Raw genomic sequence first — 27,685 nt, forward strand, 5'->3', positions numbered from 1 at the left:
AATCACAACATTTTTGTTACCTTGCCCACTTTCAAAAGATCTACATTCAAAGGATCTATGCCCTTCTTTACCACATCTAAAACAATTACCATGAAAACCACCTCTAGAATAAGAATTACCTCTTCCTCTATAAGAACCAGTAACTCCTTGGTATGAACTACCACCTTTCCACTTGGTCTTTTCTTTGTCATCATTCTTCCATTCAGATTTGCCCTTATCTTGCATAGAATTGTCATATCTACCACCTTCTCCATAGGATCTACCTCTACCTCTCTAGAATCTGCCACCTCTACCTCTTTGTCTTTGTTTATGCATCTTTGTCAAGATCTACTCAGCTTTCAAGTCATATTGATATGCTTCTCCCTCACTTTCCAATTTCACAAAACTTATTTCATCTTAAATTCCAAATCTCAATCCATTTATGTACCTTGCAATTTTCTTATCATCATCATCCACATGTCTAGATTTGATGTCCAATCTATAGAATCCCTCAGTATACTCCTTGACAGTCATGTCCCCTTGTCTCAAAATTTGCATCTTTCTCAACAAGCTAACTTAATAATCAGCAGGAAGGAATTTGTTCTCTACCTTGTTCACCATCTTCACTCAATTTCTAATCTTTTCTTTTCCTCTCCTTTGTCTATCAGTTTGAAAATGCTCCCACCAAAGTGAGGCATGTCTTTTCAACCTAGTAACTACAATCTTCACCTTCCTATTATCCTGAGTGTTTTCATACTCAAAGAACTTCTTCATTTTAGAGATCCAATCCAACACAACATTGGTATGAATTTTCCATCATAAGGAACAAATTCTACAGTAGATTTTTAATTAGCTCTAGACAATACTCTCAACAACCTTGCTTCATCTTGATCTTCTTCAAGTTCTGGATTAGGTTTGGTGCTACTGCTTCATCATCACTCACATCATCAAGATGTGATCCTCTCCTTTGGGTTGTCTCCATAGCATCTAATCTAGCTATAATTTGTCTCAAAGTATCTAATATTGCATTATCAGCATTTCCTCTACCATGAACCATCTTTTCAAATCAAGTTCCTGCAAGATCATAACACTCTACAAGTTATAGGTCAAATTTGCAAATCTGTAACCCTACAACCAAATCTGAATTAAGGTTCTACATGATCCAATCTTCACAAGGATGAACCTCAAGCTCTAATACCACCTAATGTAGGGAGAGATGAGAATAATTAGGGCCAAGGGCACACCCAACTATCCCAACCACCTTGCAAGAGTTAACATAGTGGAAATACAACCTAAAGAATAGGAACCAAAGGAGGAGGAAGAGTGAAACACTTTATTAATTCATCAAGTAATCAATATACATGCTCAGTTGTAAGGCCTTCTGGGTTATGATCAAATACAGAATACAACTTCTAGATCCATGATCCAACTTCAAATTCATATTTCCAAACACACATGCATTCTCACTTTCACATCCTCTAAGTTCCCCCCTTTTAAAATCTAAGCCTCAACACTCTATTTATACTTACCAAATTGGCTTACAGAAGATTCTAGAACATTACATAATAGAAAGGTTGACCTCAAAATGGTCAACACTCATCCCTAAACAAGATCCTATCATTAAATTCATGATTGAAATTAAATACACAAGTCATCACCCACTAAGTACCAAAACACAAATAACTCAGCTAAAGAGGAACTGAGCATCAACAAATAATAGACTCACTCAACACACACTGGATAACTTGGCACACACTGGATAACTTGAATTCCACTGGATAACTTGGTACACACTAGATAAATCGACATACACTTGATAACTCAGCATACACTGGATAACTCAACAGTAACCAGAAACTAGCACTCAGTAGCAACTGGAAACTGACACTTGAAAGTAACTGGTAGAATGAACAAAGTGCAGGATTACAGGGAAACTCAGGATGCTTCTACATCATTCTCTACAAAATATTAATATTCAAGTGGATATGTGTGACAAAATATAACAAAAAAAGGTTCCATACTTGCAAAGTGGCATCATTTTCCCATCTTTTGGTGCATGTCTTTTATGTCTTTGGCTTCTCTCTCTTGCATCCAAGATAAGATTTTGCCACTCTGAATCAAGAATGCACATGCAACTATGTTCCATATGCATGGACAACAAGTGGAGCTGAAAAAACACATGACATTTACATATTTTAATAGGTCTATTAAGTTTTTAAAATTATAGACCATCGTGAACATTATAACTCTAGTTATTATGATTGAGAAAATGTCCTCAGCAAGCCATCACATAAAAATCCTTGATTTTCTTGCATGATAAGGAGATTACCCTCACCTATAAGAGTTAAATTTACAATGTTTGTGATGGTCTATAACTTAAAATACATCATTAAATACCTCCAACAAATATGCAAACCTAATGCATTTTTCAGCTCCACCTGATGTCCTATGCATATGAATTGAGATTACAGATTGAACTATGGCCTCCTTCTCCATTGACTGAAACCAAGAGATTGAAACAATTAACATCTAAAAGTAGCACCATATTTACTACTACATTACTATTGAAATACAATTAATAAATAAACCTTTTTAAGAAATTGGTAACAAGTGAATTAAAATTATACAAAGATAACCTTCAATTAGTCAATTAGTTGAACTACGCCATGAAGAAAATTTGTACCCAGCTTCTAGGCCAAATCATACTATATGCATTCATTAAGATAGTTGGCATGAGGACACCAATTCAATGTCCCAGATATTGATCTTGGCAAAGGAGATGCACAAGCATGCAAATATAGGTGGAGCTATAAAGTTGTGATGCCCAAAATCAAGGTGTTAAGGTGTGAACAAACAAGTATTTGGTTGCAGGGTTAGGTGTTTTAGACAAGACAACACTCCTAGATGTAAAGCTTAAAACATTTAGTTGTCATGCAATCATAGGTTAATGTTGAGCTTCACTTGGTTTTGAGAATAGTTTAATATTATCTACTAATCAGGATTGACCAAATGAAGCTGGAAGCTCATTTGCCCCCCCCCCCCCCCCCCCATCTAAAATTCATGCATTCATTCATCTATTAATAAAATGTAACATTCATGAAATATCACATGATAACATTCATTAACACATAAGATTCATTAGAACATTCACATGAACAAATTTTGGCAAGTTTTTCTCTATCACACCTTCCGTCCAATATATTCCACAATGTCTCTATTACATTCTTTCCAATATGCATAGTATCAAACATATGCACAATTTGTAGCTGCTTGTAGTAGGGCAACCTATTAAATTGCCCAAGATAACATTTTAGTCCCTTTGGGAGGTGTTCGGTGATGCCTTGATGACCTTCACGATCATCAATTACATAATTAGCCAATAAAACACAATCAAAATATATAATTTCCAAACATAAACCATTAGGTGGAGAGATACTACCTCAAATTCTATTATATTCCAATTGCCATAGGTGAGGTGTCATTCTTCATGGATTTGATGTAGTCTCTTCTTTCCCATTGAAAATATGTTTTTTGGCACTTCAATACTTATGATTTCTATGGAGGAAGTGACTATACTCATCAAACACCTTCTTTCTTAAATTTTATAATTACAAATTTCATCTTTGGACCACACATTGGACATGCAAATTTTCCCATTTATTTGAAGACCTACAAGATAATGACACAATTGGATTAAACATGTAAATTATTAGAATTAGAGTTATCACGTGCAACTAGAACTCACCATAATATACCACATAAATGTGGCAACCCTGGGGCACCATGAATTGTCCACACAAGCATTGCATGGAATTGAAATTATTTTTGTCCAATTGGTCTAGAGATATCATACATAGTGAAACCATACCATAACACTAACAACTCATTGATAAGAGGCACAATATATAAATTCATATCTTTCACTTAGTACTTACCTAGTTGAATGAAAAACAACATCAGATAATTATTGTGGCCATTTCACTCTAATACTTATAATTACATGTAGACAACTATAAAATAATACCTGGAACAATCATTGCCAACATAATGTACTCCCTCTTTATTGACATCCACGGACGAAGGTTATTGTTCATAACAAAAATAGGCCACACTGAGTAAGTAGATCTCATCTCTCCAAATGGATTGACATCGTTAGCTACCAAAGAAAGCCTGAGATTTTAAGGTTTTTCTTTAAAACGTGGCCACTTTTCCTATATGTCTATAAATGTTGAACCATCTACAGGAATTTGAATAATGTCATCTGAACTTCTATTATTTGCATGGTAATCCATAAATTGTGCCAAGCTATTGCACCTGAATAATCATTTAAGATGTGGAATAATGGGGATGTTACGAAGAACCTTGTGAGTCACCTTTTTTGTCACTTGATCATCTTGATATCTGCTCATATGACATTTGAGGCATTATGTTGCATATTCATGTTCTTTATGATAAATAACATGATCTTTGGAACACATATATATCACTTGATACTCCATTCCAATATGTCTCATAGTGGCACATAATTCTTGGTATGAGGGAGGGAGAACATTTGATGGTGGTAACAAAAACTCACTTATCAATCTACAACAAAAAAACATAAGTCGTTAGTATAAACAATTTTAATGGTACATGTTTCACCTTTTATAGACTATAATGATGTATATGAAAAACCTTAGCATACATGACATAGTTATGTCGGATAAACCATTCATAACCTTCAAATTCACCAACAACAATACAACAAAGAGAAGAGTTGGTTGACATCCTTCGTAAAGGGTCCTATTTGCCTTCTCAAGTAGAGGTATATCATGGACAACCTCAATGTCATTCTCATCATAGTCATCATCATCACCATTAGCAGCAGCAACAACAACAACATCACCAATACCAAATGTGTCATGGATCAATGCATTTGTACCATCATCTTCAAATGTGTTTTTTGTCACATGATCATCATCTTCTATGGGATCATGGTCGTCAACTTCAATACTCATACCTAGATGTTCCTCCATGTTCCTTAGAGATATGGTGGTCCATATCATGCACTACCTTGGGGAGATCAACCTATATAAAAATGATGATAATCAAAGCCCCCTTCAATGTGATAATCAAAACCCCCCTTCCATGGTTCATATGTATATTAGTTGTGAAAACAATATAACAAACCACTTACTAATGGATGATAATCAAACCCCCCTACAATGTGACTATTCTCCATACAATGTCTCTTAGTTGTTTTGATTTTGATTCTTCTTGTCTTTAAGTTGTTACAACTCTTGCAAGGACAATAACATTTGTCATTGCCTTCTCTTTGAAAGTTAGACAACAATATAGCAATTGTCTCCCTATTTTGATCAAATTCCCTAGTATTATCTGACATGATCCTTCTTCACAAGAATAACTTATTCTTGTACCCTTATTGAGTTGGTTGTAATTGCTAGATCTATCATTGATAACCATTTCACCATATACATTAATATTAAAGAGAAAACCTTGAAAAAAATTTGGACATGGTGTACTTAATGTTTATACTTGCACATATGATTTTGAAAGAAAAAATTTTGTGTACTTAATGTGTATATCTGCAAATAAAAAAGGATATTTTGTACTTAATGTTTATATTTGCACATATGGTTTTGAAAGAAAAAAATTGGTGTACTTAATGTGTTTATTTGCAAAAAAAATTGGACATGTTGTACTTAATATTTTTCTTTGCACATATGGTTTTGAAAGAAAAAAATTGGTGTAATTAATGTGTATATCTACAAAAATATTGGACATGTTATGATTAATGTTTATATCTGCACACATGGTTTTGAAGATGGTGGAATTATTAAATAAGGTAGTCTTTTAGAACCTACTTTGCATCTAGTAATTACATTAGAATTGTCTAAATTTTTTGATCTATCATCTGTGATTCAAATCCAAAAACTCATATTAAAGGTCATCTAGAATAGTAGGCTCCACTTAGACCTCAATGGATCATTCATGTGATCGATCATCTTATCTAGATAATAGATACCCACATTGAGAAAGTTGTTATGAACATTCTACATTCATGTTTAAATAATTATTACTATAAAATAATATACTTCATAAAAATTAACATTAAAAAATATATACATAAAACAAAAAAAATTCCCTATCCCACTCACCTTGCTCAAATTCACCATTATTGCTTTTCAATATCCCACCTTTGCATTTCATCACATTTCTCACCCAATGATCCCATCTCATCCCTATAAATATGCTCCATTTATATCTCCATTTACTGCATCAACACAACTCCCATTTCATATTGATTACTTATTTGGACTATCTCTCTCCCATTCATATCCCCTCACACATTTTATCATTTGAGAAAACAAACTATGTTCTTCATATTCAACTTTTTACTCAAAATGCTCCCATTCACTTTACATCGCATCTCATCATCATTTTTCTAAATCTTTGTCCTAACCTCTTTTCCTTAGACCCACCCCTTCCATCCATTCACCCCATATTCTCCATTCCACCCCCATCCACATCCTTGGGCCTTTGGTTTAAAATGACACCTATTATCATGTCATGTATCTTTTGCATGATTTCATTTGATTATTTTTATGTATTTTTTTTTATTCCTACATGATTTTAGTTCTCCATAACAAACATATTCATGATCACCATAATGTTCAATGTATTGGCAACCCTTCAAAAATGTTAAATATAACATTATTATGTTTATAATTGTGTATTTTTGCATTAATCTATAAGCACATGGTGCATGCCATCAAGATTCATCATGTCATTGTGCATGATGCTTGTGATATAAAGAATAATAGGTTTATCTTTGCTCGAAATGCTACTTTGATAATATTCATCGTTTGTCATCAAAAATACTCTTTCTTTCTATTCTATTCATGTATTTCCATCCCACTAAATCTCGTCTACCTTCTATTAACAGGTCATGCCACAATAATTGGCATAACCACCATAATACCTCATCATTTGATAGCCCTCTAAAATAATATATCACCTAATCAAAATATTCAAGCAAAATAAATCAACATATCAAATTCACATCCATCATAAACTTTATATCAACCATTATAAGTTCATCATTTAGATCTTACAATCTAAAATTGTACATTCTTTAAGCTAGTACATCACTTTAGCATCCTTTGTATCCTCCTCTAACTTTTAAGAGACACCCTAGGCACTATTTATCTTCATAGGTCAAGTGAAGGGCACCATCACGATCTTCAACACATCAACTCTTTTCTTCAAGAAGACTAAGGAAACTTACCATTTAAACCTCACCATTTCTTTTACTTGTATTCTTATTTGAAATGACCCTATGGTTCTTGACACCAATTTTAAGAAAGTGAACATTCAAACCCCTAGCATGCACTCAAACATGTCTTTAACCCACTTGTCGAACCACATATTTGTGATCATGTTTATCCCTACTCCTCACACAAACATAAGTTTGAGAATACTAACTTGAAGGAATATTATCACTCCACCTCATCTCTTAATTTTAACTCATTGGACCATTTCTCACTCAAATGTGTGGGTGCGCTCTTAACACAAGTCATCTTCATGTTCATACATATGTAAGCATGTTTGATCCTTATAAAATTTACCTTCAAATTTCTCACATCTTATTTCATTTCATGATTCGATAAATCATTATCCATCGATCAAGAATATTTTATTCTTTTATGATTTTTTTCAAAAGGTGAAAAGAGGATTTTCGAAATGAGTTAATCTAAATGACCTATAAGACCTAAGTTGTTATATTGTGAGATAAAAGCCCCTCCTCTTTTAAGAATTGTTGGTAACTAATCTTAAGCCTAGGCATTTCTCTGTGTATGTCACTTCTCAACCAATCTACTTTTAACAAGTTAAAAGGCAAGCTGCACTATTTTAGTTTCAGACTTAGGAGGACAATGTATAAAATCTACCAAAGAATATTCATGTACTAAACATGTATGCTACAAAATGAAAAACAAACAGAAAAAATTGACTACCTAATCCTTTTTTCATGTATTTAACTTATGTGGATGGTTATTTTTGTTTGCAAGTTTTATTACAAGTGAATTTTCTTAATTGCATGTGTGTGGTGAAGATTTAAAGGATAAGTTATGTTTTTTGGTAATGGATTTGGCTCATATATTAACAACTTTAAAACTAGAAGAGATGTTGCTACTTACTATGGAGTTGGATTAGCTCCCCAGCGTAGCTCATACCTAAAGGTTGATGAATAGATTTCATTCATAGATTTCCTTATAAATAGTAATGCATAACCATTAGCAATAGCAAAGGTTGCAAAATCCCAAGCATGAGAATCGAAGTGGCCAGTCTATATTAAATAAGATACCAATATTCATCTCCCAATCTATAAATAGAAATAAAATAGATACAATTGTTCATATTTTTATGGGAAAGACATTTAAAAATCCAAATATCTACAAATAAAAAAAATAAAATAAAAAAATTAGTTATAATATAATATATGTACTTTTGTGCACTTGAAATTGTTGTAGTGGTGAAAAAGTTATTGTATTGACAACTAAAGAAATTGTGATCTAAAAAATGCGTACATGTATGGATGCGTCAGTTTAGGGGAGAGCTATGACACATGGAGGAGAATAAGAGCTAGGTCACTTGGACATTTATAATGGTAGGGCATGACCTTCTTTTATGGAACAAAGGTTAGAAGAGTAGATAGTCATAACCACCGTAACTTTGTTGGATCTCATAATAATTTTGAGCACTTTGGAGCACTGAATGACATAAGTAATAAAGAATTCTTCCAATTAAACCCTTACTTGGTCTATTTGTAGATCTAGCCATTGTTTGATTATTTTGGGCATTTCCTACTCCACATTCCTTGGTCATTGTTGAAAGGTGCAACAAGGGTTTGTCTTTTCAAGAGGTGGAGGGTTACAAGTAGAAAGTAACTTTGTGACTAGGCTAAAGTTGGAGGTGAGGAGAGTTATAGGAGATCGAGTTGAGGTTTTGTGGGATGTTGAATAAGTGGAAACCATTCTTCACAATAATGGTACAAACACCTCTTAAGACCTAGAAATGAAATACACACAAGGTGATAAAAGAGGGAGTTTAATGGTTTTAAGAAAAAAGTGATAGAGACTGAATCAAATAAGGAAGTGAAAGCCCAAGTTAGAGTTGAGAAAGAAATGGAGGAGAAATAAGATGAAGGTAATATATTCAAATTTCTACTCCTTGATGATGTTCTTGATTGTTTTCTATATAGATCCATAATATTACTATTTCTAAAGGGCATACCACTTAAAATTGGTGGGGAAATTAAATCTTTAAGAGGGTTGGGGAGATTGGCATACCGATTTGTCTATAGACCACCTTCAATTTTGTTAGCTTATGTAGGAGCTCACATAAGCTAGAGAGTGAGAGATAGAGTAAAAGGTATAGATACCCAAGTTGAGAGGAGAGATCAGAGATTAGTTATAAAGGCACTAGTATAATACATCATTCAATTTTTTCAATAGAATTTTCATTCATTGAATTACATAAGCCTCTTGAAACATGAAATATAATTTGTACATAAAATTGTGAGGCAAATGAAGTTAAATTTTTTGCGAGTTACATTAGCAGGTGTAGTTGAGAAATACATTCTTGAGTCCATTGCCAATATACATAATTTTTTCATGTACAGACGTAGTTCTTATTTTGGCAATACAAATATATTTCATCTTCAACATCATAATATGTGAAGGTCATTTTTGTTCTCCACTATTTGAAGTAGTTCTTATTTTTGCAATATAATTATTTTTGATCGATACATAGAGGAACAAGATACTACACAATAAAACCATAACCAAAAATTGAAACTATAATTGTGGTATTGAGCCTCATTGGGTTAACATTGAGAGCTACGTATAGATGTCATACACGACCAACATAGTTTCCATTGCATCTTTAATCATGGTAGTTATAGTTAGCAATAGTTTCCATAAATATTTAGTAAGACAAGAATCCTTTGTTCTAGTAAGGTGGACTATAAGTTTCCTTTTGAAGGAGAAGAATTTCCAAAGATATGGATTCTAGTGCTAGAGTATGAAGTGGGGTTGCACGAAATAAAGTCTTGCTATGGTTCGGCATTTTACAATAGTTATTGTACTAGTTGCTATGATAGTTACTTTAGTGTGGTGCCAAACAAAAAGCTACTTAATCTACTGAATAATTAATGAAAAGGATAACCAATGCATTCATATTTAATATAACCCACTTCTATTTTTTATCCACTCTTTCCCACATAATAAATCTATCACTTGGGTCAAGACAAAGTCACTCAAACATCCATTCATATCCATATCAAATAATACATTGTTGGATTTAATATCTCTATGCACAATTCATTTTTCCCATTGCTCATATAGGTTTCACAAGAGCATGACATTGCAACAATATATACGAAAGGGGATTTATAGTGACAATGTGATATGAGATAAACAACCCTATCTATCTACCTACCCTACCAATCTCTAGTAGAAAAATTGTAGATAAATAATATGCATGTCCTTGAAAGCACCAAAATTTATGTGCAAAAATACATTCAATTACATCAAACACTATAACCCTTGTCAAATTTAAGCATCATAATTTGTGACACCAATATTTTCTGGATGACTTCCTAACATCACTAAGTTACATCACAAATGCAACCCCTGTGCCCATCTGCTACTAAATCTATGTGAGTCAAAGTATAGAGGGCAAGTGTAGAAAGAAAAAATGTCTATGAAATATAAAGACCAAAATGAAAGGCAAGGTGCATGTAGGAGATGTGTGAAATATAAATATTAGAATGAAAGGCATAAATGGAGCACAAAACACTCCTAGAAATCACATGTACACCCATAGATAAAAGTAGAAGGAAGCCATTTGAAACCACAAAAACTTGGTGCAACAATAGTATGTGTACCATTCAAAACCACAAAATCTTGTTGGTTTGAGCAGCACAATTTGTGGCATCTATCTTTTTTGGATAAATTCCTTGTTACAATTTGTGGCATCGGTCTTTTCTAGTACAAATGCAACCTCCTAGTTGCACTTCACCTTGGCTAGCTCCTATTTGCTCACATAATTGGGGAAAATGACAAATATTTTTTTTTCTATAATCATGCGGGCGTCGCAATGACAACAACATCGTCAATATTATGAAAACACTGGGGACACTTGCAAAAAAAAAACATAAAAATCACACACAAATTACACTACTATCACAAATTACCATCACAGTTTGACCCCAAATGTTGTAGTAAGGTCAATTTTAAGTTCACAATCTCCAATAATAGGAAATATGTGTTACATTATAGGCCTAACCCTTAAATAATTAATGACCAAATACATAATATTAGAGGTAACATTATGCAACCTCAGCTATAGGTCCATACATTAACCAATTGCTTAGATCCAAGAAAGCGTAAGTTGACTCTTAAATGTAGAACTATGTTGAATTAAATACTAGATATTGCATGAAGACCAACATAGGAAATTTGCATCCAAGGAGATGAAGCATAACTTCTAATAGATGCTACATAGGATTATGTACACTTAGGGTAATGATCCATGATAAGTCCACAACATGAAACCAAGCTCGCAGAATCTAGAAATGACAAAAAAGTGTTTGCCAATACAAATTGTCAGATAGGTAACTATGAAACAAAAAACAACAATTATATTTTTGGGTGATGAAAGATTGCCAACAACCCAAGAATGCTCCCGCATCAGACACCCAAGGTGACACAATATTTTTCATAAGGACTAATGAATGTCTGGAGGAATTTAGGACATAAATCCCATGCTCATTCTTAATCCACAAATCTTCTTCATCAATCAATACAGAAGTCTATACAAACTTACTATTGCAATCAACTATATCATCGAGAATCTCATATCTACTACTATTATTGCAACTACCATGATCAAATGAATTGTATCTATTGTATGTCATCATCTGATAAGGAATTTTCTTTCTTCATATCTTCTCTTAATCAAAAGATCAATAATAACTTCAAGTCAAAATATATTTCATCCGTGGGAACCTCAACCACAAGTTCCACTTTCTTCAAACTAAAAGTCTTAAAAACACTTAAGTTCTTTGCTTTGATAACTTATTCATCCTTTAAAGGAATCAAAACAAATTTCTTACTATTATTTTCAACTGTAACAATATTCTTTCTGCAATCATGTATAGCTCCTCTATCAAACTAGCAAGGACTACCAAGTAAAACATGACAAACACCCATGTCTACTACATCACATAAACCTTCATCCTTAAAAGGTCCAATATTAAAATTAACAAGACACTGTTCTCTAACCTCCACCTAGTGATCATCTTGAAAGTAACTAATACCATAAGGAGTAGGATGTTTCAATCTTCGTAAACCAAGTTTCTTAACCATTTCTTCATAAACAATTTTTTTTTAGTATTACCTCCATCCATAATAACTTTACAACATTTACCTCAAGCCTTACAAATAATTTGGAATAAGTTCCTTCTTTGCACTGGTTTAACATCATGCTTAGGCAACATGATTCTCCTCATCAAAAGAGATTTGCCAACTTTTGGTGAAGAAAAATCAACATTGGAAGATTTCAGTTTATGTTATGTACATCAAGTTTCGTTTGTCAACCTTTATTAGGACATTTAAAGGCTCGGTGTCCATCCTTACAACATTTAAAATAAGTACCTTTGAAACCAAATTTATTTTAAAAAATATGTTGCTTACCCTTCTCAACTTTAGTAACTTACTTACCTTGCTTTCTTCCTGACTAATCTTCAACTCCAATGCATATTGATAAGAATCTTCAACTAAACTAAGTTTCAACATACTCAATTCATCCCAAACATTGAATTTCAAACCATTAGCATACATTGCAACCATTTCTTTAGAAGATTTAAGACATCCATATCTATTTTGTATTTTGTAAACTTCCTTAGTATAAGCCTTTACAAACATACCTTTCTACTTCAAGTTTTGCAATTTCTTAAATAATTCAAGTTTACAGTCTTCAGGAATGAAATTAGCCTTTAATCTAGAAACCATGGGTTTCCATCTAGTAATTCTAGGTTCATCATTATCTACTATATCCTTCTATAATTTTTTCCACCACAAGGCAGCATGACCTTTCAACATAGTCTATGCTAAACTAACTCTCTGTGGATCTATAATATTTTCAAGCTCAAAACAATCCTCAAGTTTTTTAATCCAATCTATCGATCCTTTAGGATTCAAATAACCAAAATAATTTGAAACTTCCATATTATCACTCTTATCAATTTGTGCCATATCCTTCAACAATCTTTCTTATTCTGCAAGGATCTCTACTTTATGAACTTCAATATCTTCAACAACTTCAACATATTCTTCTTTACTTCTCGAGCCATTCAAGACATTTCAGATCTCATCCCTCATCTTAGCCTTGAATTCTTCAAACACATTCTCCAACCTCTCGAGGTTCATTCTTCTATGCGACATACTAACTTATAGCAAAGTGCAACCACCTCAAACTTTTGTGATTTGAACACCAACAAGAATCAACAGGTCTACAATAGGATTCCAAACAAAACATGAACAAGTACTTTGCAATTATGAGCTAGAACTTCAATCTGTCACTTTACATTTAAGGAGTTCAAGTCTTCACAAGCTCTCCAAGCTTAACCAAGATAAAATCAACAATTATAAAGTTCACTCAACTTTGACATGTCACTGACAAGATCAAAGTCTCACTTTAATACCATTTGATGCAATATAAGGCAAGTGTATCCCTAAAAGAGATGACTAAGCCCCCATCAAATACAAAAGAATACAAGTGCACACGATATAATTGCAAGAAAAACTTGTTATCGACAAATATTTAATTAAATCAATGTTCCATATACATTCAATTGATTCACAATACAACTTGCATGATAAAATATATTGTATGCTAGACTTTAAGGCCTTCTTGATTATGACCAATGTACATTCTAGATTATAGACCAAAGTTTGTTATCTAAGATTTCTCTAAGTATTTCCTTGAATGATATTTCCTCAATACCTCCTGAATACCCTCCTAAGACTCAAGGATATTACATAAATAGCCATTAGGACACACATGTCAGCTTTGAGTTCATAATCTTCAATAATAGGAAACACGTGTTATATTATAGGTCTGACCCTCAAATAATTAATGACTAAAAACATAATACCAGAGATAAAATTATTTGACTTCAGGTATAGGTCCATATGTTAACCAACTTCTTAGATCCAAGAGTGTGTAAGATGACTCTTAAATGTAGAATCTCGTTGAAATAAATACTAGGCATTGCATGAAGAGTAAGACATGAAATTAACACCTAAGAAGATGAGGCATAACTTCTGCCAACTGTCACATAATATTATGAACACTTAGGGTAACAATCTATGATAAGTCCACAACATGAAGCCGAGCTTCCAGAATCTCAAAATAACAAACAAATGTTTGCCAATACAAACCATTAGATGGGTAATTATAAAATAGAAAACATTTTTGGTTGATGCAACATTGCTAATAGCCCAAGGATACTCCTACATCAAGGAATATGTGTGGTAGTTATGTATAATATGCATCCTATTTCTTATGATATTATGAAGTTGAAGGATTATGAAAAGTTGTATTTCACCTACAATAATAAAATGTTAGCCACTATGCATGCTCCATCTAAGTTCAAGTAGTATTTGGTGGGTGGATGATTTGTCATAAGAACATATCATAACATTTTGCATTTCTTCTTATCACACAAGGAATTGAATGAGAAACAACAAAATGGATCAAAAAGGTTCATGACCATGACTTTGAAATTGAATACATCAAGGAAAAGAATAATGTGGCAGCTAATGCATTTTCTAGGAGACCAACTAGTTCTAGTTGTTGTGTTACGTTAGATATTTTAGTTAATAGGAAGTCTCAACTTTTACTTGAATATTCCAAGAATATGTTTTAGCTAACTCATTTTCTTGGAGACCAACTAGTTCTACCTGTTGTGTTATGTTAGATATTTTAGTTCATTAGAAGTCTCAACTTTTAGTTTAGTATTCCAAGAATATGTTTTCATGTGAGGTTATGGATGGGTAGATTCAGGATGAGAGGTACAAGGTCATCAATGATGTGATTTACTACAAAAATAGAATTTAGCGAGCTCCTAAATGCAAACTTAAGGATAAAATTTTGTGGGTGGAGCATGATAATCCAATGGTAGGTCATCCTTGGTACTTTAATATGTACATACAAATTAGAGAGAGGTTCTCTTGGAAGGGTTTTAGGATGTTAGAGAGTGTTTAAGTTTTTTGCAAAACAAGTCTGAGCATGTGTATCATGCTAGTCTATTGTAGCCCTTGTTGATTCTTGAGCATAAATAGGAGAGCATATCCATGGACTTCATCACATGGCTTTGGAAAATAACATATCTATTGTGGTTGTCAAGTTGACAAAATATGCTCTCTTTTTTGCAGTGGAAGTCGATTGAACAACCTCTCAGGTAACAATATTGTTTTTTAGAGAGGTTTTCAGATTGCATGGTCTTCCTAAAACCATTGTCAATGATAGAAACAACAAATTTCTTAGCGTATTTTGGCAATGGATATTTAGACTAGATGAGACATAGTTGACCCTAGCACTTGTTACCATCCTCAAGAAGATGGACAAATAAATATAGTAAACATGTGGGTAGAAGGATATCTCTGCAGCTGCATTTTAGGGCAACAACTAAGCTTGGGTCAAGTGGCTATATTTGGGTGAGTATTGCTATAACTTGACTTATCATATGTTTATTGGCATGTCACCTATAAGATCACTATTTAGTTATGACCCATTATATTTCATAGATTTCTCATTGGTAGATAACAAGACTCCATTGGCAAAGGATTGGTTATAGGAACAATATAATATCCTCAAAAACCTTACGAAGAATATACAACGGTCCCATAATCAACAAAAGCTTTATGTTAATCGACACAAGACTAAGTTATCTTTTTTAAGTTGGAGACATGGTGTTCCTATGTCTTCAACTCTATAGGCAGAGTTTGTTAAAGAAGAGAGGTATACAAAAGATCAAGCCTATATTTTATGGGCCCTACAAGGTGTCAAGGAGGATTGAAGAGGTAGCCTATGAGATGGAACTGCCATATGGCAGTAGTATTCATAACATTTTCCATGTCTCATGTCTCGTGTCTCAAGAGGGCTCTTGGATAACATGTCACAAGCTCACTAGGACCACCCACTTTTGATAGGGAAGGAAAACTAGAGCTAGTATCCATTGAGGTGTTAGAGGAAAGGGAGAGACCACTAAGTAACAAGACTATTAAGGATTATTTGATACGTTCGAAGGATTTACCCATTCAAGATGTAACTTGGGAGAGTGAGCACATACTTCAACAACCAGCTCTATGTTTTCTTGAAGGCAAGTAATCACTGGAAGGGAGGAGTGTCCTATCCCCCTAGGAGCAACTGTTATATCTTACACTTAGCCTATTCTAGTCCTGATAGGCTAAAGTTATCTTCAAGGGACAATGTGGGCTAGATAAATGTTATTTTTATTTGGGCTGTTAACGCTTAATTGGCTAGATAATTATAATTATTTTGAAGATTGACTACCATATGATGTGTTTGTAATTTCAGAGTTATGGATGAGTTGGTGTCTGCATTCTTAACAATAAGATTATACCCAATGTTTGAGTGCTTCAAATGTGAGTGGGCATGTCTAACTCTAACCATTATATTTAGAGGTTTGCTACAAGTGATTGGACACATGCTATGTGCTTGGAAGCATTGTCATTTGACCAGGTGGTTTATCTGTGGAAGTGATCTTGGAAACAAGGCACAAAATTCATTGTTTGAAGACAATGACATTGTTTCTTTGCTTTGCATATATTCTTGAGTGAAGGATGATACCCCCTCCACTTTGAAGTCAGACAAGAACCTAAAAAGCAACGATTAAGGGTCAATTTCATTCCAAAATTGGCATGGTGCTAAAAAGAATGACATGAATAGTGGTCATCATGTTTGAAGTTTCCTATATGTTAACTCCTTTTACTTCTTAGTAGTGGATTATCAAGCCCCAGGCTATATAAGTGAATGCTATACCGTGCTTAAGCACATGACTGATTTATGATGAATTGTAGTCATTAATTAAATTTCTTAGCAATCAAATTATTGAAATTTGTATGTGATTAATTGAACTGTTGTAGTTGTGACAAGTAGTTCCATTTTAACTTACTGCCAACAATTTTGAGTAGTGAGAACGATAGTCTACAATTTTGCGCTAATGAAACTCTAAAGTTTCCTGTGACAATAATATTCAATGTAGAAATTTTATCAACATAATTGAAACATGTTTCCATCAATACCATTAACATTATACACATTTAGACCATTAAGAATATTACAATATTTAATGTCTAAATTTCGTTAATATAGGCAAAATTTTTCAATTTTTTTGTCCTTTTTCTTCTAGAAGATCTAAACTAAACACCATCTACATGTGTACAATATGAACTTTGTCATTAAATCAAATGCTTTTATTATTGATGTCATTCATGTCATGAATAAATCTTCACATAATTTATGTTAAAGATAAATGATAATTATAAACAATTAGAGTGCTTGTTAGATTTTTCAATTGAATTAAATGGATAATAATAGACTAAAATAATAGGAAAAATAGATGCAATGGATAATATTTGTGGCAACAATGCCCTGGATTTGCAATACATGACATAATATTCACCATTAGAAAATATATAAAATTCGAATTTCACAATTAAATAAAAAACACAAAGTAATTTTTTAATTAATGTCAATACATAATGGACCCCGATATAAACTATATTCATGAAGATCAAAACCAGATGACTGATTTGACGGCAACACTACAGAGCTTTGTCTTCTGTACGTTCCGATACATTCAAAGAACTGGCTTTTAGGTGGAGATCTCAGCTATTTCCCCCCCCCCCCCCCCCACTGTGGAGCTTATCGTTTTATCTTTCAAGGCAATTAAGAATCTCTCGTGCTCGATTTTCTTTCAAATTACTGTTATCATACATTGAGATGTAAATTATATCGAAGAGTTTTAGTTGCTCACTGATCGGCTGGACATGTATTTTCAATAATCAATGTCCGCAATGGTTTTTAAACCCTAGTTTGCTAGATTCCGTGAACAAAGAGTTGGAGATGCGGATTTCGTTTAGAGGGGAGTTTTATATATTTTAATTTCGTGGGTGCAGATACTGAGCGAAGTACGATCCAATAGAGAATGTGGAAGCTGAAGATCGCGGAGGGGGGAAGCCCTTGGCTGATTACTCTTAATAACCACGTAGGACGACAAGTGTGGGAGTTTGATGAAAATGCAGGTACGCCCGAGGAACTCCTCGAAGTCGAAAATGCCCGTGCTCATTTCTACAACAATCGATTCGTTCAGCGTCACAGTGCAGACATTCTTATGCGTTTGCAGGTAGTTCCCATCCATCTCGGTTTCTAGCTATTTTCCGGGATTTTCACAGCTATTTTTGAGGCAGGCTTTTTTCTTTCTCACATCTCTTTGTAATAGAAGTCACCTGATTCCTGCCTATGAGTTATTTGAAAATTATTGGCATTCAAATTCCAATAGGAGCAAAGATCATTTTTTCTTATTGAAAGGAAGCTCAGGTAAACCTTCACAATTTCTGCAATATACATGTACTTGTAAACTCGGATAATCATGAATCTGCAACATGCTTTCTAAACGTCTAAGGACCGGAGACCAGATGTCTAGTGCTTTCTTATGTGACCAGGGGCTAAATTAAAGCATCCGACGTACTATAATCAATGCAAGCACCCAACATAAGCACTTTTCATTAGTATAAAACCACTAGATGAAATCTCTGAATAGTTACCACACGACCAGCAATAAATCCCATACACTAAACAGTAGATACAGGATACTCTGCGATGAACTCCCAAATTTTGCATCTTGAGCTTCCTCAGCCCAAATTTAATGCTGTCTATCCTACCTATCTCCATTCTTGAAGTGTTTATAATCTTAAACCTGGAATAAGATAAAATAATAGGAAAAACCTATCCATCAACATTCTTGACGTGCTTATTATGCCAGTCAAACTTGGGTTAAAAGCAAAAACCACTTATCTTTACATAGATAAATAAGCTCAGGTAAAAGCTACACAACTCCTTACATAACTCAAAGATAGGATCTGACGATTTGATAAATAAATAACTGACGAGCAAGATTCCTGCAATAATTTCAACGATGTGCAACACAAAAAAGAATACATGTCACAGTAGATACCCTTGGAAAACCCTTTTGAGAGAAAACCTGAAATTAGAGCTGTAGTAGTACCCATTGTATTATCAGTAAACACCGATACCATGGCTACAATACAATCTTAGAGTATCACTTCTCAGTCCAAATCACCAACTATGTTTGAGAAATATCCATATGCATAACGCCCTGCATAATACCAGTGCTACATTATTACCCTCCTTAGCATCTCTTTAATAGATCATGCCTAAAACTAGAATCCATAAATGTTCCAAAGCCATTTGTTGAAACCATTGACAAGTTTGGCACCCAAATCAAAGCACAAAATCTAATACCTACAAATCATGGCGAGACCATCAACCCTCAAGTAGATCCATCACATTACTGTCCAGTGCCCACCAATTTTTGGTGTACCATTGTGGTTTTATGTATCTTTTCAGAAGATGTTCATGCGTGTTATTGTTAATCAAATTTCTTTGTTCATTTTCTAATCTACAATTAATTCTTCTAAATCCTCTTACTGTAATAGCAACTCTTTCATAATCTATCAAAAAAAAAATAGCAAATCTTTCATACTTTTACAAATGACGTAGTTGTTGTTATCAACTCCCACAACATTAAGCGGTACTTACAACTTGATAAACAAATATTACTAATACATTAGGAGTTCCAAGGTGTATGGCAGCTAATCGTGGTTTTTATGGGCATATCTATCAACTATATTTTGATCTTAGCCAATTAGAAAATCTTTACAGTAATTTTTATCAACTACTCTAATATGCACTTATACTTTTGAGAAATGATAAAATATACATTATTAGTAGTAAATTCTATGTTTTCCCTCAAAATTCACCTAAAATGCATATAGTTTTTTTAAGATTTTTTTAAAATTATAGATATTCACCTTCCACCTGCAAAAATGATAAAAATGCAAGTTTGGCAATCATTTCAGGATTATCTAAGAATTCAAGCCCTGAATTAAATTGATTTTTTAATTATAAAAATGTCTACAGGAAATATTACCTACCTTGCGAGGAATTAATCTGCCTCTCCTGAACAAAACCAACTTATCCTCTTAAGTGGCAATGACAAGTTGTTAAGGAAGGGCTAGGAGTGTACTGACACATCTTCTGTATATATATGTGGGTGTGTGTATATATATAAATAATTCTAATCTCACTATTATTAAGAAATATATGTACACTACAGCATATATGTTAGACCATATATTGGCCCCTATTTTTGTAGAATTCAGATATAATATTCTGTAATTCAGCATTTAACTCTTATAAAAGTTACAGCATAACTTGTTACATGATGCTTGCCAGTAATATTATGTGATTCACCTCCTTTGATTAGCACCAATTATAAATAATAATTCTGATCATTCCTTTCTGATCCTTCAATATGCCACCGATAATGTCAATAGGCAATTCACTTTAATAGAGCAGATCCAAATTGGATTAAGTAAAAGAGGTAATATTCCAATGATGATCTGAATGAATGATGCTGAATGTCTTATTATGTCTTGTGACAAGGCACGATGCCAAGAGACATGACTTATTAATATATCCTTTTCTTATTACTAAACACACCACTTTGTTACTAATTTCTGTATGTCATCAATTGTCTATCCTTATGCCTTATAATTAGCCTGCTTATTAATCAATGCTTGCTGATAACTAATGACTTTCATGTCTTCCCACAATTCCTGATCATATCTCTGATTATTATAACTTATTCCACTTTTCTATTAATATATCATTGACATGGCTGCATACCTTCTAATCAATGTCCTTCACACAGATCACTGGTAGCTTAATTTTTTATTCTTCTTGTAATAAACGCTGGTTTGGTTGGTAATTTGACATTGTCTAACCACCATTTATTGCTGTTCTAATCCAGGGGGTGATATTTTATATGACTTTATTGAGTCCATTATGTACATAATCTCTGGCATGTTAGTGAGAGTATATTATCACTTTATTCAAACCACACCTATGAATTGTTCTGAGCTCAGCTATTATTCATAATTCATCATACGATCATTCCTTTGAGATTGATATGGAATATCAATAACTGACAAGAAAACATATGGTCTGTGTTCTAAATTCTTTAACATATGGTCTCTGTTCTAAATTCTTTCTTTGTTCGTGTAATATTCCCTTTGCACAACACCATATATTGTTTATCACCATAGTCCATGGATTCTATGGCATCCTAGTTTTTAATGGTATTCTTAGTGCTTTGTATGGTGGAGATATAGTTATTGGTGCAATCTGTCATGTCCCCTTTTCAAATAATTAAAAAATAATAATATTTTCTAAGGCAGGGAGGCCCAAAAAGGTGAAGTTTCGGAAAAAGGGGATAATCTTTGGAAGCGAATGGACTAATAAATAAAAATTATTATTAAAATATGTTTTATTAACCCCTCTTGGACGTGAGTTAGGGTTATGTCCTCTTTTAAGGGGTTTGGAGGCATTTTGGGCTCATTCTAGAACTTGATTTTGCTCATTTCTTTGTTATTCTTCAGAGGCTACCAAACCTGTGGAGAAGGAGACCCAAGAACGGGAGTTTGCAGGTTTCCAGGGAGACCCAAGAACGGGAGTTTGCAGGTTTCCAGGAAGGCTAAGGACGGGAGTTTGAAGCCATTCCATGTGCATGCTCATGCAGAGTTTGCCTTTGTGCTGAACAGTGCAGATTTGTGAGTTTTCGGGTGTATTTTTTTGTAGGAGTTTGGTGTTTCCGGTTGAGTATTTTATATCAGTTTGGGTTGCTACTGTATATCAGACTTTTAAATGTTAAAATAGAGCTGAAAATATGTATTTGGATATGATTATACTTCTGTGATAGATTATTAAGTTTTTGTGGTGATTCCGGGCTATTTTGTGCTATTTTCGGGAGCCCGATGAGCATTGTTTTTGTCCTCCGTTTGGGAGCTATTGTGTGCACGTTATACAGATCTGGAAATGTCATTTTATAGGTTGTTATGCTGCTCAAATTTTTGTAAAAATGTCCACTTTCAGATTTATTAATAATAGGTGAAGTTGTGAAGCTTTTGGCACTATTTCTGGCATACCCGATTTGGGGTTTATTGAGAAATTGGTGGATCTTTGTGATATTAGTTGTTTGATTTTGAAAATCTGATTAGAGGCGTGAAATATCATATAAAATCAGTAAAGGGACATTTCAGTGGTATCAGAGCCATGATCTTGCCAGCCTGAGGGTTTGTAGAAGCTTGCATGTCAGTTTTGACAACTACCCAGATCTTGCATGTCAGTTTTGACAACTACCCAGATCTTGCATGTCAGTTTTGACAACTACCCAGATCTTGCATGTCAGTTTTGACAACTACCCAGATCTTGCATGTCAGTTTTGACAATTACCCAGATCTTGCATGTCATAATTTATGGTTGCATGTTGCTTCTAATCAGTTGCATGTCAAAATTTATGGTCGCATGCAACTAAGTGAAAGAGAAAAAAGATATTTGCAGTGAGAAAAGAATAAAGAAATTTTGATCAAACCTCCAGTTGAAAGTAAAAGTACAAAATCCAAGGAAGGGAAAAGTATGGCTGATCTAGATGAGATGGCAAAGAAATTCTTCCAAGACATCCAAAATACTCAGAAGCAAACAGTGGATAGTTTGGCAGAAACTAGAGAGGCTTTGTGAATATTGATAGAAAAACTACAAGGAGTTGCATCTATTAATGAGAAAGGGAGCACTTCAGAGGAGCCAAGAAATCTGAAATCCACACTATCTAAATCAACCAAAACTATTTTCTTGCCTGCAGATGAGCCACCAGTACCAAATCCAGCCATTAATCCTGTGGAAGAGGTTACAGGTAACTTGATTACATTAAGAGCTACTTACAATGGCTTAGATGATGACTTTCATAGTTCGGTTTTTTTTAGAATATGATGAACACTTTGATGCCCAAGAAAGAGTACAGAAGGGAGCATGACATAAGTGGAAGAGAGCTCAAAAATAAAATAAGCAAGTTTATAGCACCTACTTTTGATGAAACAAATAAAATTTCAGCTAGAGCATGGCTACAAAAATTACAGACCTTCTTCACACTTAACCCCATGAAGGAGAGTGATGCTGTTCAAATTGTAAGTCTACATTTGGAAGATGCAGCCTATGATTGGTGATATCATGGAATGACTACTCAAGGTCATGATCAGGTAACTACATTTGATGATTTTAGTCAAAGAGTGATAGATAGATTTGACCTCAAGGATGATGATTATGAGGATGTTGTTGTGCATGATGGTGAGATACCTGGTGGAGATCAGTAGACATTGAGCATTCATGACTTTTCTGAGAGGGAGTACCAGGCATAGTTAGATGCTTCGTCACATGAGGTTGAGGCTAGTAGTACTTCACATGATTTGTCCCGCCAGTTGAAGGTGAGTGAAGACAGTATTGTGACTACATTATCTCATCATGACAGGTATGTGGAGTTAGTTGGTATTGGTCATATTACTCAAGTGAGGATTTTGCTTGAGTTACCAGCTAATTCTAGTTTACAGATATGGACTCGAGATTGTTATATTGGCATCTGGGATTCAATTGACTGTAAATCTTTAACACTTTTTGGTAGCAGTGATTGTTTGGGTGCTATCATGGATTTGATTAGCATATTGCACGGTGTTGTCTTTTCTTGTGCCAGGAGCTTATCCGATGTTGGTATTAGTTTTTATACACCGATGTTGGGCTTTGTTCATATATCCAGTCGACCATACTTGCTAGAATGTGTTGATGATCTTTCATATTTGGCAGTGTGTACAGATGAGTCCCAGGATCATATTGGCATTGATGACATCCAGGAGGATGCAGTGGGCAGTTTTGAAGACTTAGTTTCCTTGGGTACAGAGGAGTTGGACAGTAGTGCTATAGTTTTTGATACTCCATATGTTGATATGAGCTTTAGAGTTGATTCACAGGATATGGATGGTAATACTCTAGAGACTAGTAACTTTGAGGATACTCCTTTAGACAGTGCATCAGAGGAGGTTTGTAGGAGACAGTCAAGCCAGTGCCATCATGTGTCTAATTAGTTGAGAGTTAGTGACCGAGACATTGCTATCACTTGCTAGCATTTCGATGCTGCTCGTCAGTTGTTATCAGTTTATGGATGGGGTTCTCTTACTAGTGATGAGCAGGGAGGCAGTAACTATCTTTCCTTGACAGAGTTCCACTCTTTATGGGAGGCTATCCAGATTTTGAGACAGGATTATATGCAGTTGGTAGCTGATAGAGATTATCTTATGGAGTGGGGCAGTACAACATACGATGCATTGTTGGCCAAGGAAGATGAGGTGAGTGAGCTTACTCAGCAGCTTGAGGTGACTTCTGAGATTCTTGAGAGTACACAATTGGCTTTCAAGGAGTCACAATTTCATTTGGCTAAGGTGACCATGGAGTTAGAGCAACTACAGTCTTTACCAGATTCTGTACAGTCACAAGCGGTGGTGTCTGATGATTCGAGGATGTCCATGGTCGAGATTGTCAAAGATAGTGGAGATGGGGATGCATCCATCCTTGATACTAACATTGGCATATCAAGTTCATCCCCACTAGAGTCAGGTTTAGTTGAGTTGGGTGCTGCAGCAGATTGTTGTGGTATGCCTGACATGGTGGTGACCTCTAGTACTAATGGCACGAAGACTAGAGATGTTGTATCAAAGACCATGTGTGATGTTGGTGAGCTGACAGTTGGCATGGTTCCTGCTAGTAATAGTACTCCCTTGGTGATGTCTTCAGAGGTAGTAGTCAGTTCCAACTTGGTTAGTGATCGATTGCAGTTAGTTACATCTGGATTGCAGTCTGAGCCACTGACTGAGATTGTTGCATTCTATCGGCATTACACTGTGAGGTATGCTCATCAATCTACCTTTGATGACCATGTTGATGAGATGATGATATAGAGATGTACTTTGGTTCCTAGTGCTTATCATCAGTTATGGGACAGTTTGATGCCTCAAGATGAGAGTTGTGATGGGCATGACATGGTGATAGGTTCTGCAGTTGACAGCTTGATAATATCTGACTTAGAGCAGGAGTTTGGGAGTGATGCTTCAGTGGGTGTTGTTATTGATTCTACTCCTTTGGCTATGACATCTCCTGACTTAGCTAGTGATCAGTCATAGTGGATTGTATCACTTGTTCATGGTGAGCTGTTGACTGAGGTTGGTTTTTTTAATCAACATTATATTGCAGGGTATGTACATCAGTTAGCATTTGATCCTTGTGTTGAGGAGTTGATGGCAGGAAAATATGGTTTGGGTTCCATTTCTTGCTGTTTATCTTGTGATGGCTTTTCACCATTAGGGGTGCATGGGAGTTATGGTTATGAGACAGTGGCCGATGATCTACAGAGTTGTGTTGACTGCAGGAGTTGTACAGTGTGTGGATTCTCCATACTTGGTATAGTTTCATTTGAGAGCGTTCACCATTGTTGCAAAGTTAGATTGTACATTCTGTATAGGCCAGTGGGATGCGTTGATGGTATTTATTGTGTTGGCAGTTTGATTTGTCCACTTTACTTGGATTCTGATGTTCTAAGAGTTTGTGTCTCGTGGGTTTTTGATTGTGGTAGTGGTGATTTTGGAGTTTGGTTGAGCTGTAATTGTCAATTTGATTATGGATTCCTATTGGTCATATTGCAGAGGGTATTGCAGGAGCTTATGTTATTTGGCAGTAGTATAGTTCATGACTACATTTGGGATCCAGGTGGATTGATTGGTTTATTGTTCAGCCATTGCTTGAGGACAAACAATATTTGGGAGGGGAGGACTTGTCATGTCCCCTTTTCAAATAATTAAAAAATAATAATATTTTCTAAGGCAGGCAGGCCCAAAAGGGTGAAGTTTCGGAAAAAGGGGATAATCTTTGGAAGCGAATGCACTAATAAATAAAAATTATTATTAAAATATGTTTTATTAACCCCTCTTGGACGTGAGTTAGGGTTATGCCCTCTTTTAAGGGGTTTGGAGGCATTCTGGGCTCATTCCAGAACTTGATTTTGCTCATTTCTTTGTTATTCTTCAGAGGCTGCCAAACCTGTGGAGAAGGAGACCCAAGAACGGGAGTTTGCAGGTTTCCAGGGAGACCCAAGAACGGGAGTTTGCAGGTTTCCAAGAAGGCTAAGGATGGGAGTTTGAAGCCATTCCATGTGCATGCTCATGCAGAGTTTGCCTTTGTGCTGAACAGTGCAGATTTGTGAGTTTTCGGGTGTATTTTTTTGTAGGAGTTTGGTGTTTCCGGTTGAGTATTTCATATCAGTTTGGGTTGCTGCTGTATATCAGACTTTTAAATGTTAAAATAGAGCTGAAAATATGTATTTGGATATGATTATACTTCTGTGATAGATTATTAAGTTTTTGTGGTGATTCCGGGCTATTTTGTGCTATTTTCGGGAGCCCGATGAGTATTGTTTTTGTCCTCCGTTTGGGAGCTATTGTGTGCACATTATACAGATCTGGAAATGTCATTTTATAGGCTGTTATGCTGCTCAAATTTTTGTAAAAATGTCCACTTTCAGATTTATTAATAATAGGTGAAGCTGTGAAGCTTTTGGCACTATTTTTGGCATACCCGATTTGGGGTTTATTGAGAAATTGGTGGATCTTTGTGATATTAGTTGTTTGATTTTGAAAATCTGATTAGAGGCGTGAAATATCATATAAAATCAATGAAGGGACATTTCACAATCTTCAATATGTTAAATCTAGGCTTTATCCCTTTACTTCCAGACCATTAATGATTCCTTCAGCTGGTGACTGGTACTTGCCCTGTGATACTTATGTCTTTATTGCAACCCTATGTATGGTGGAATTGGGTTACTGATATAGTTACTGTTCTTGGTAATCGCATAAGATGATTGTTCCACATCCTTCATTGCTGTTGGTTTCCATGTTTAAGCGACACCTATGAGAGATGGTGATTCTAGCAGAAGTCCTTTTCTTTACAGTCTCCCATGCATAGATTCTACTAAAATTATTGCTTGTCAGTGTGCTGAGTCGATAACAGTCTCAATGTTAGCCAAGCTCATTGTTATCCATTTTATTCTAAAAGGCTAAGTCTAGTCTGCTTCAGACTTATGTTTGTTTCTTTATGATAGGTGCAACACTTTCAAAGGAAATAGTTTGCCTCAGAATATGCAATTTCCAAATGTTACCCATAATATTACCCAGCCTTCAATAAAATTAGACATGAACTGAAGTAACACCAAAACAAATTTTTGAAGATACCCTTGAACAAGGAGAATATGTGTTGAACAGGGTCAATAACTCCGAACCTCACTGTCATGTCTCTGCCATAAAATACTGAGGCGATGTAACCTCCCCATTCAAGACGTAAAGATATATGATTAAATAAGTTTTAATTAAATATTGAA

At 34.6% G+C, this 27,685-nt stretch overlaps 1 protein-coding gene across 2 annotated transcripts in view; it reads left to right on the forward strand.

Annotated features, from left to right (window-relative positions):
- The first annotated feature begins 17,859 nt into the window (after positions 1-17,859).
- The window catches only part of CAS1 (cycloartenol synthase 1), a 235,375-nt gene continuing 225,549 nt past the window's right edge, over positions 17,860-27,685 (forward strand). Inside the window, exons 1-2 of one of the 2 annotated variants that reach the window (XM_089831311.1) lie at positions 17,860-18,017; positions 18,252-18,478. In XM_089831311.1, coding sequence (XP_089687437.1) covers positions 18,281-18,478 — 198 coding nt within the window. In that variant the 5' untranslated portion in view covers positions 17,860-18,017; positions 18,252-18,280. Of the gene's footprint in view, positions 18,143-18,251; positions 18,479-27,685 lie in introns of both variants that reach the window. The other variant, XM_089831312.1, reaches the window with a different exon arrangement.

The sequence above is a fragment of the Cupressus sempervirens genome, chromosome 5 (genome assembly GCF_028749045.1).
Source record: "Cupressus sempervirens isolate cs-2001-9-10 chromosome 5, ASM2874904v1, whole genome shotgun sequence".
Lineage (NCBI taxonomy): Eukaryota > Viridiplantae > Streptophyta > Pinopsida > Cupressales > Cupressaceae > Cupressus > Cupressus sempervirens.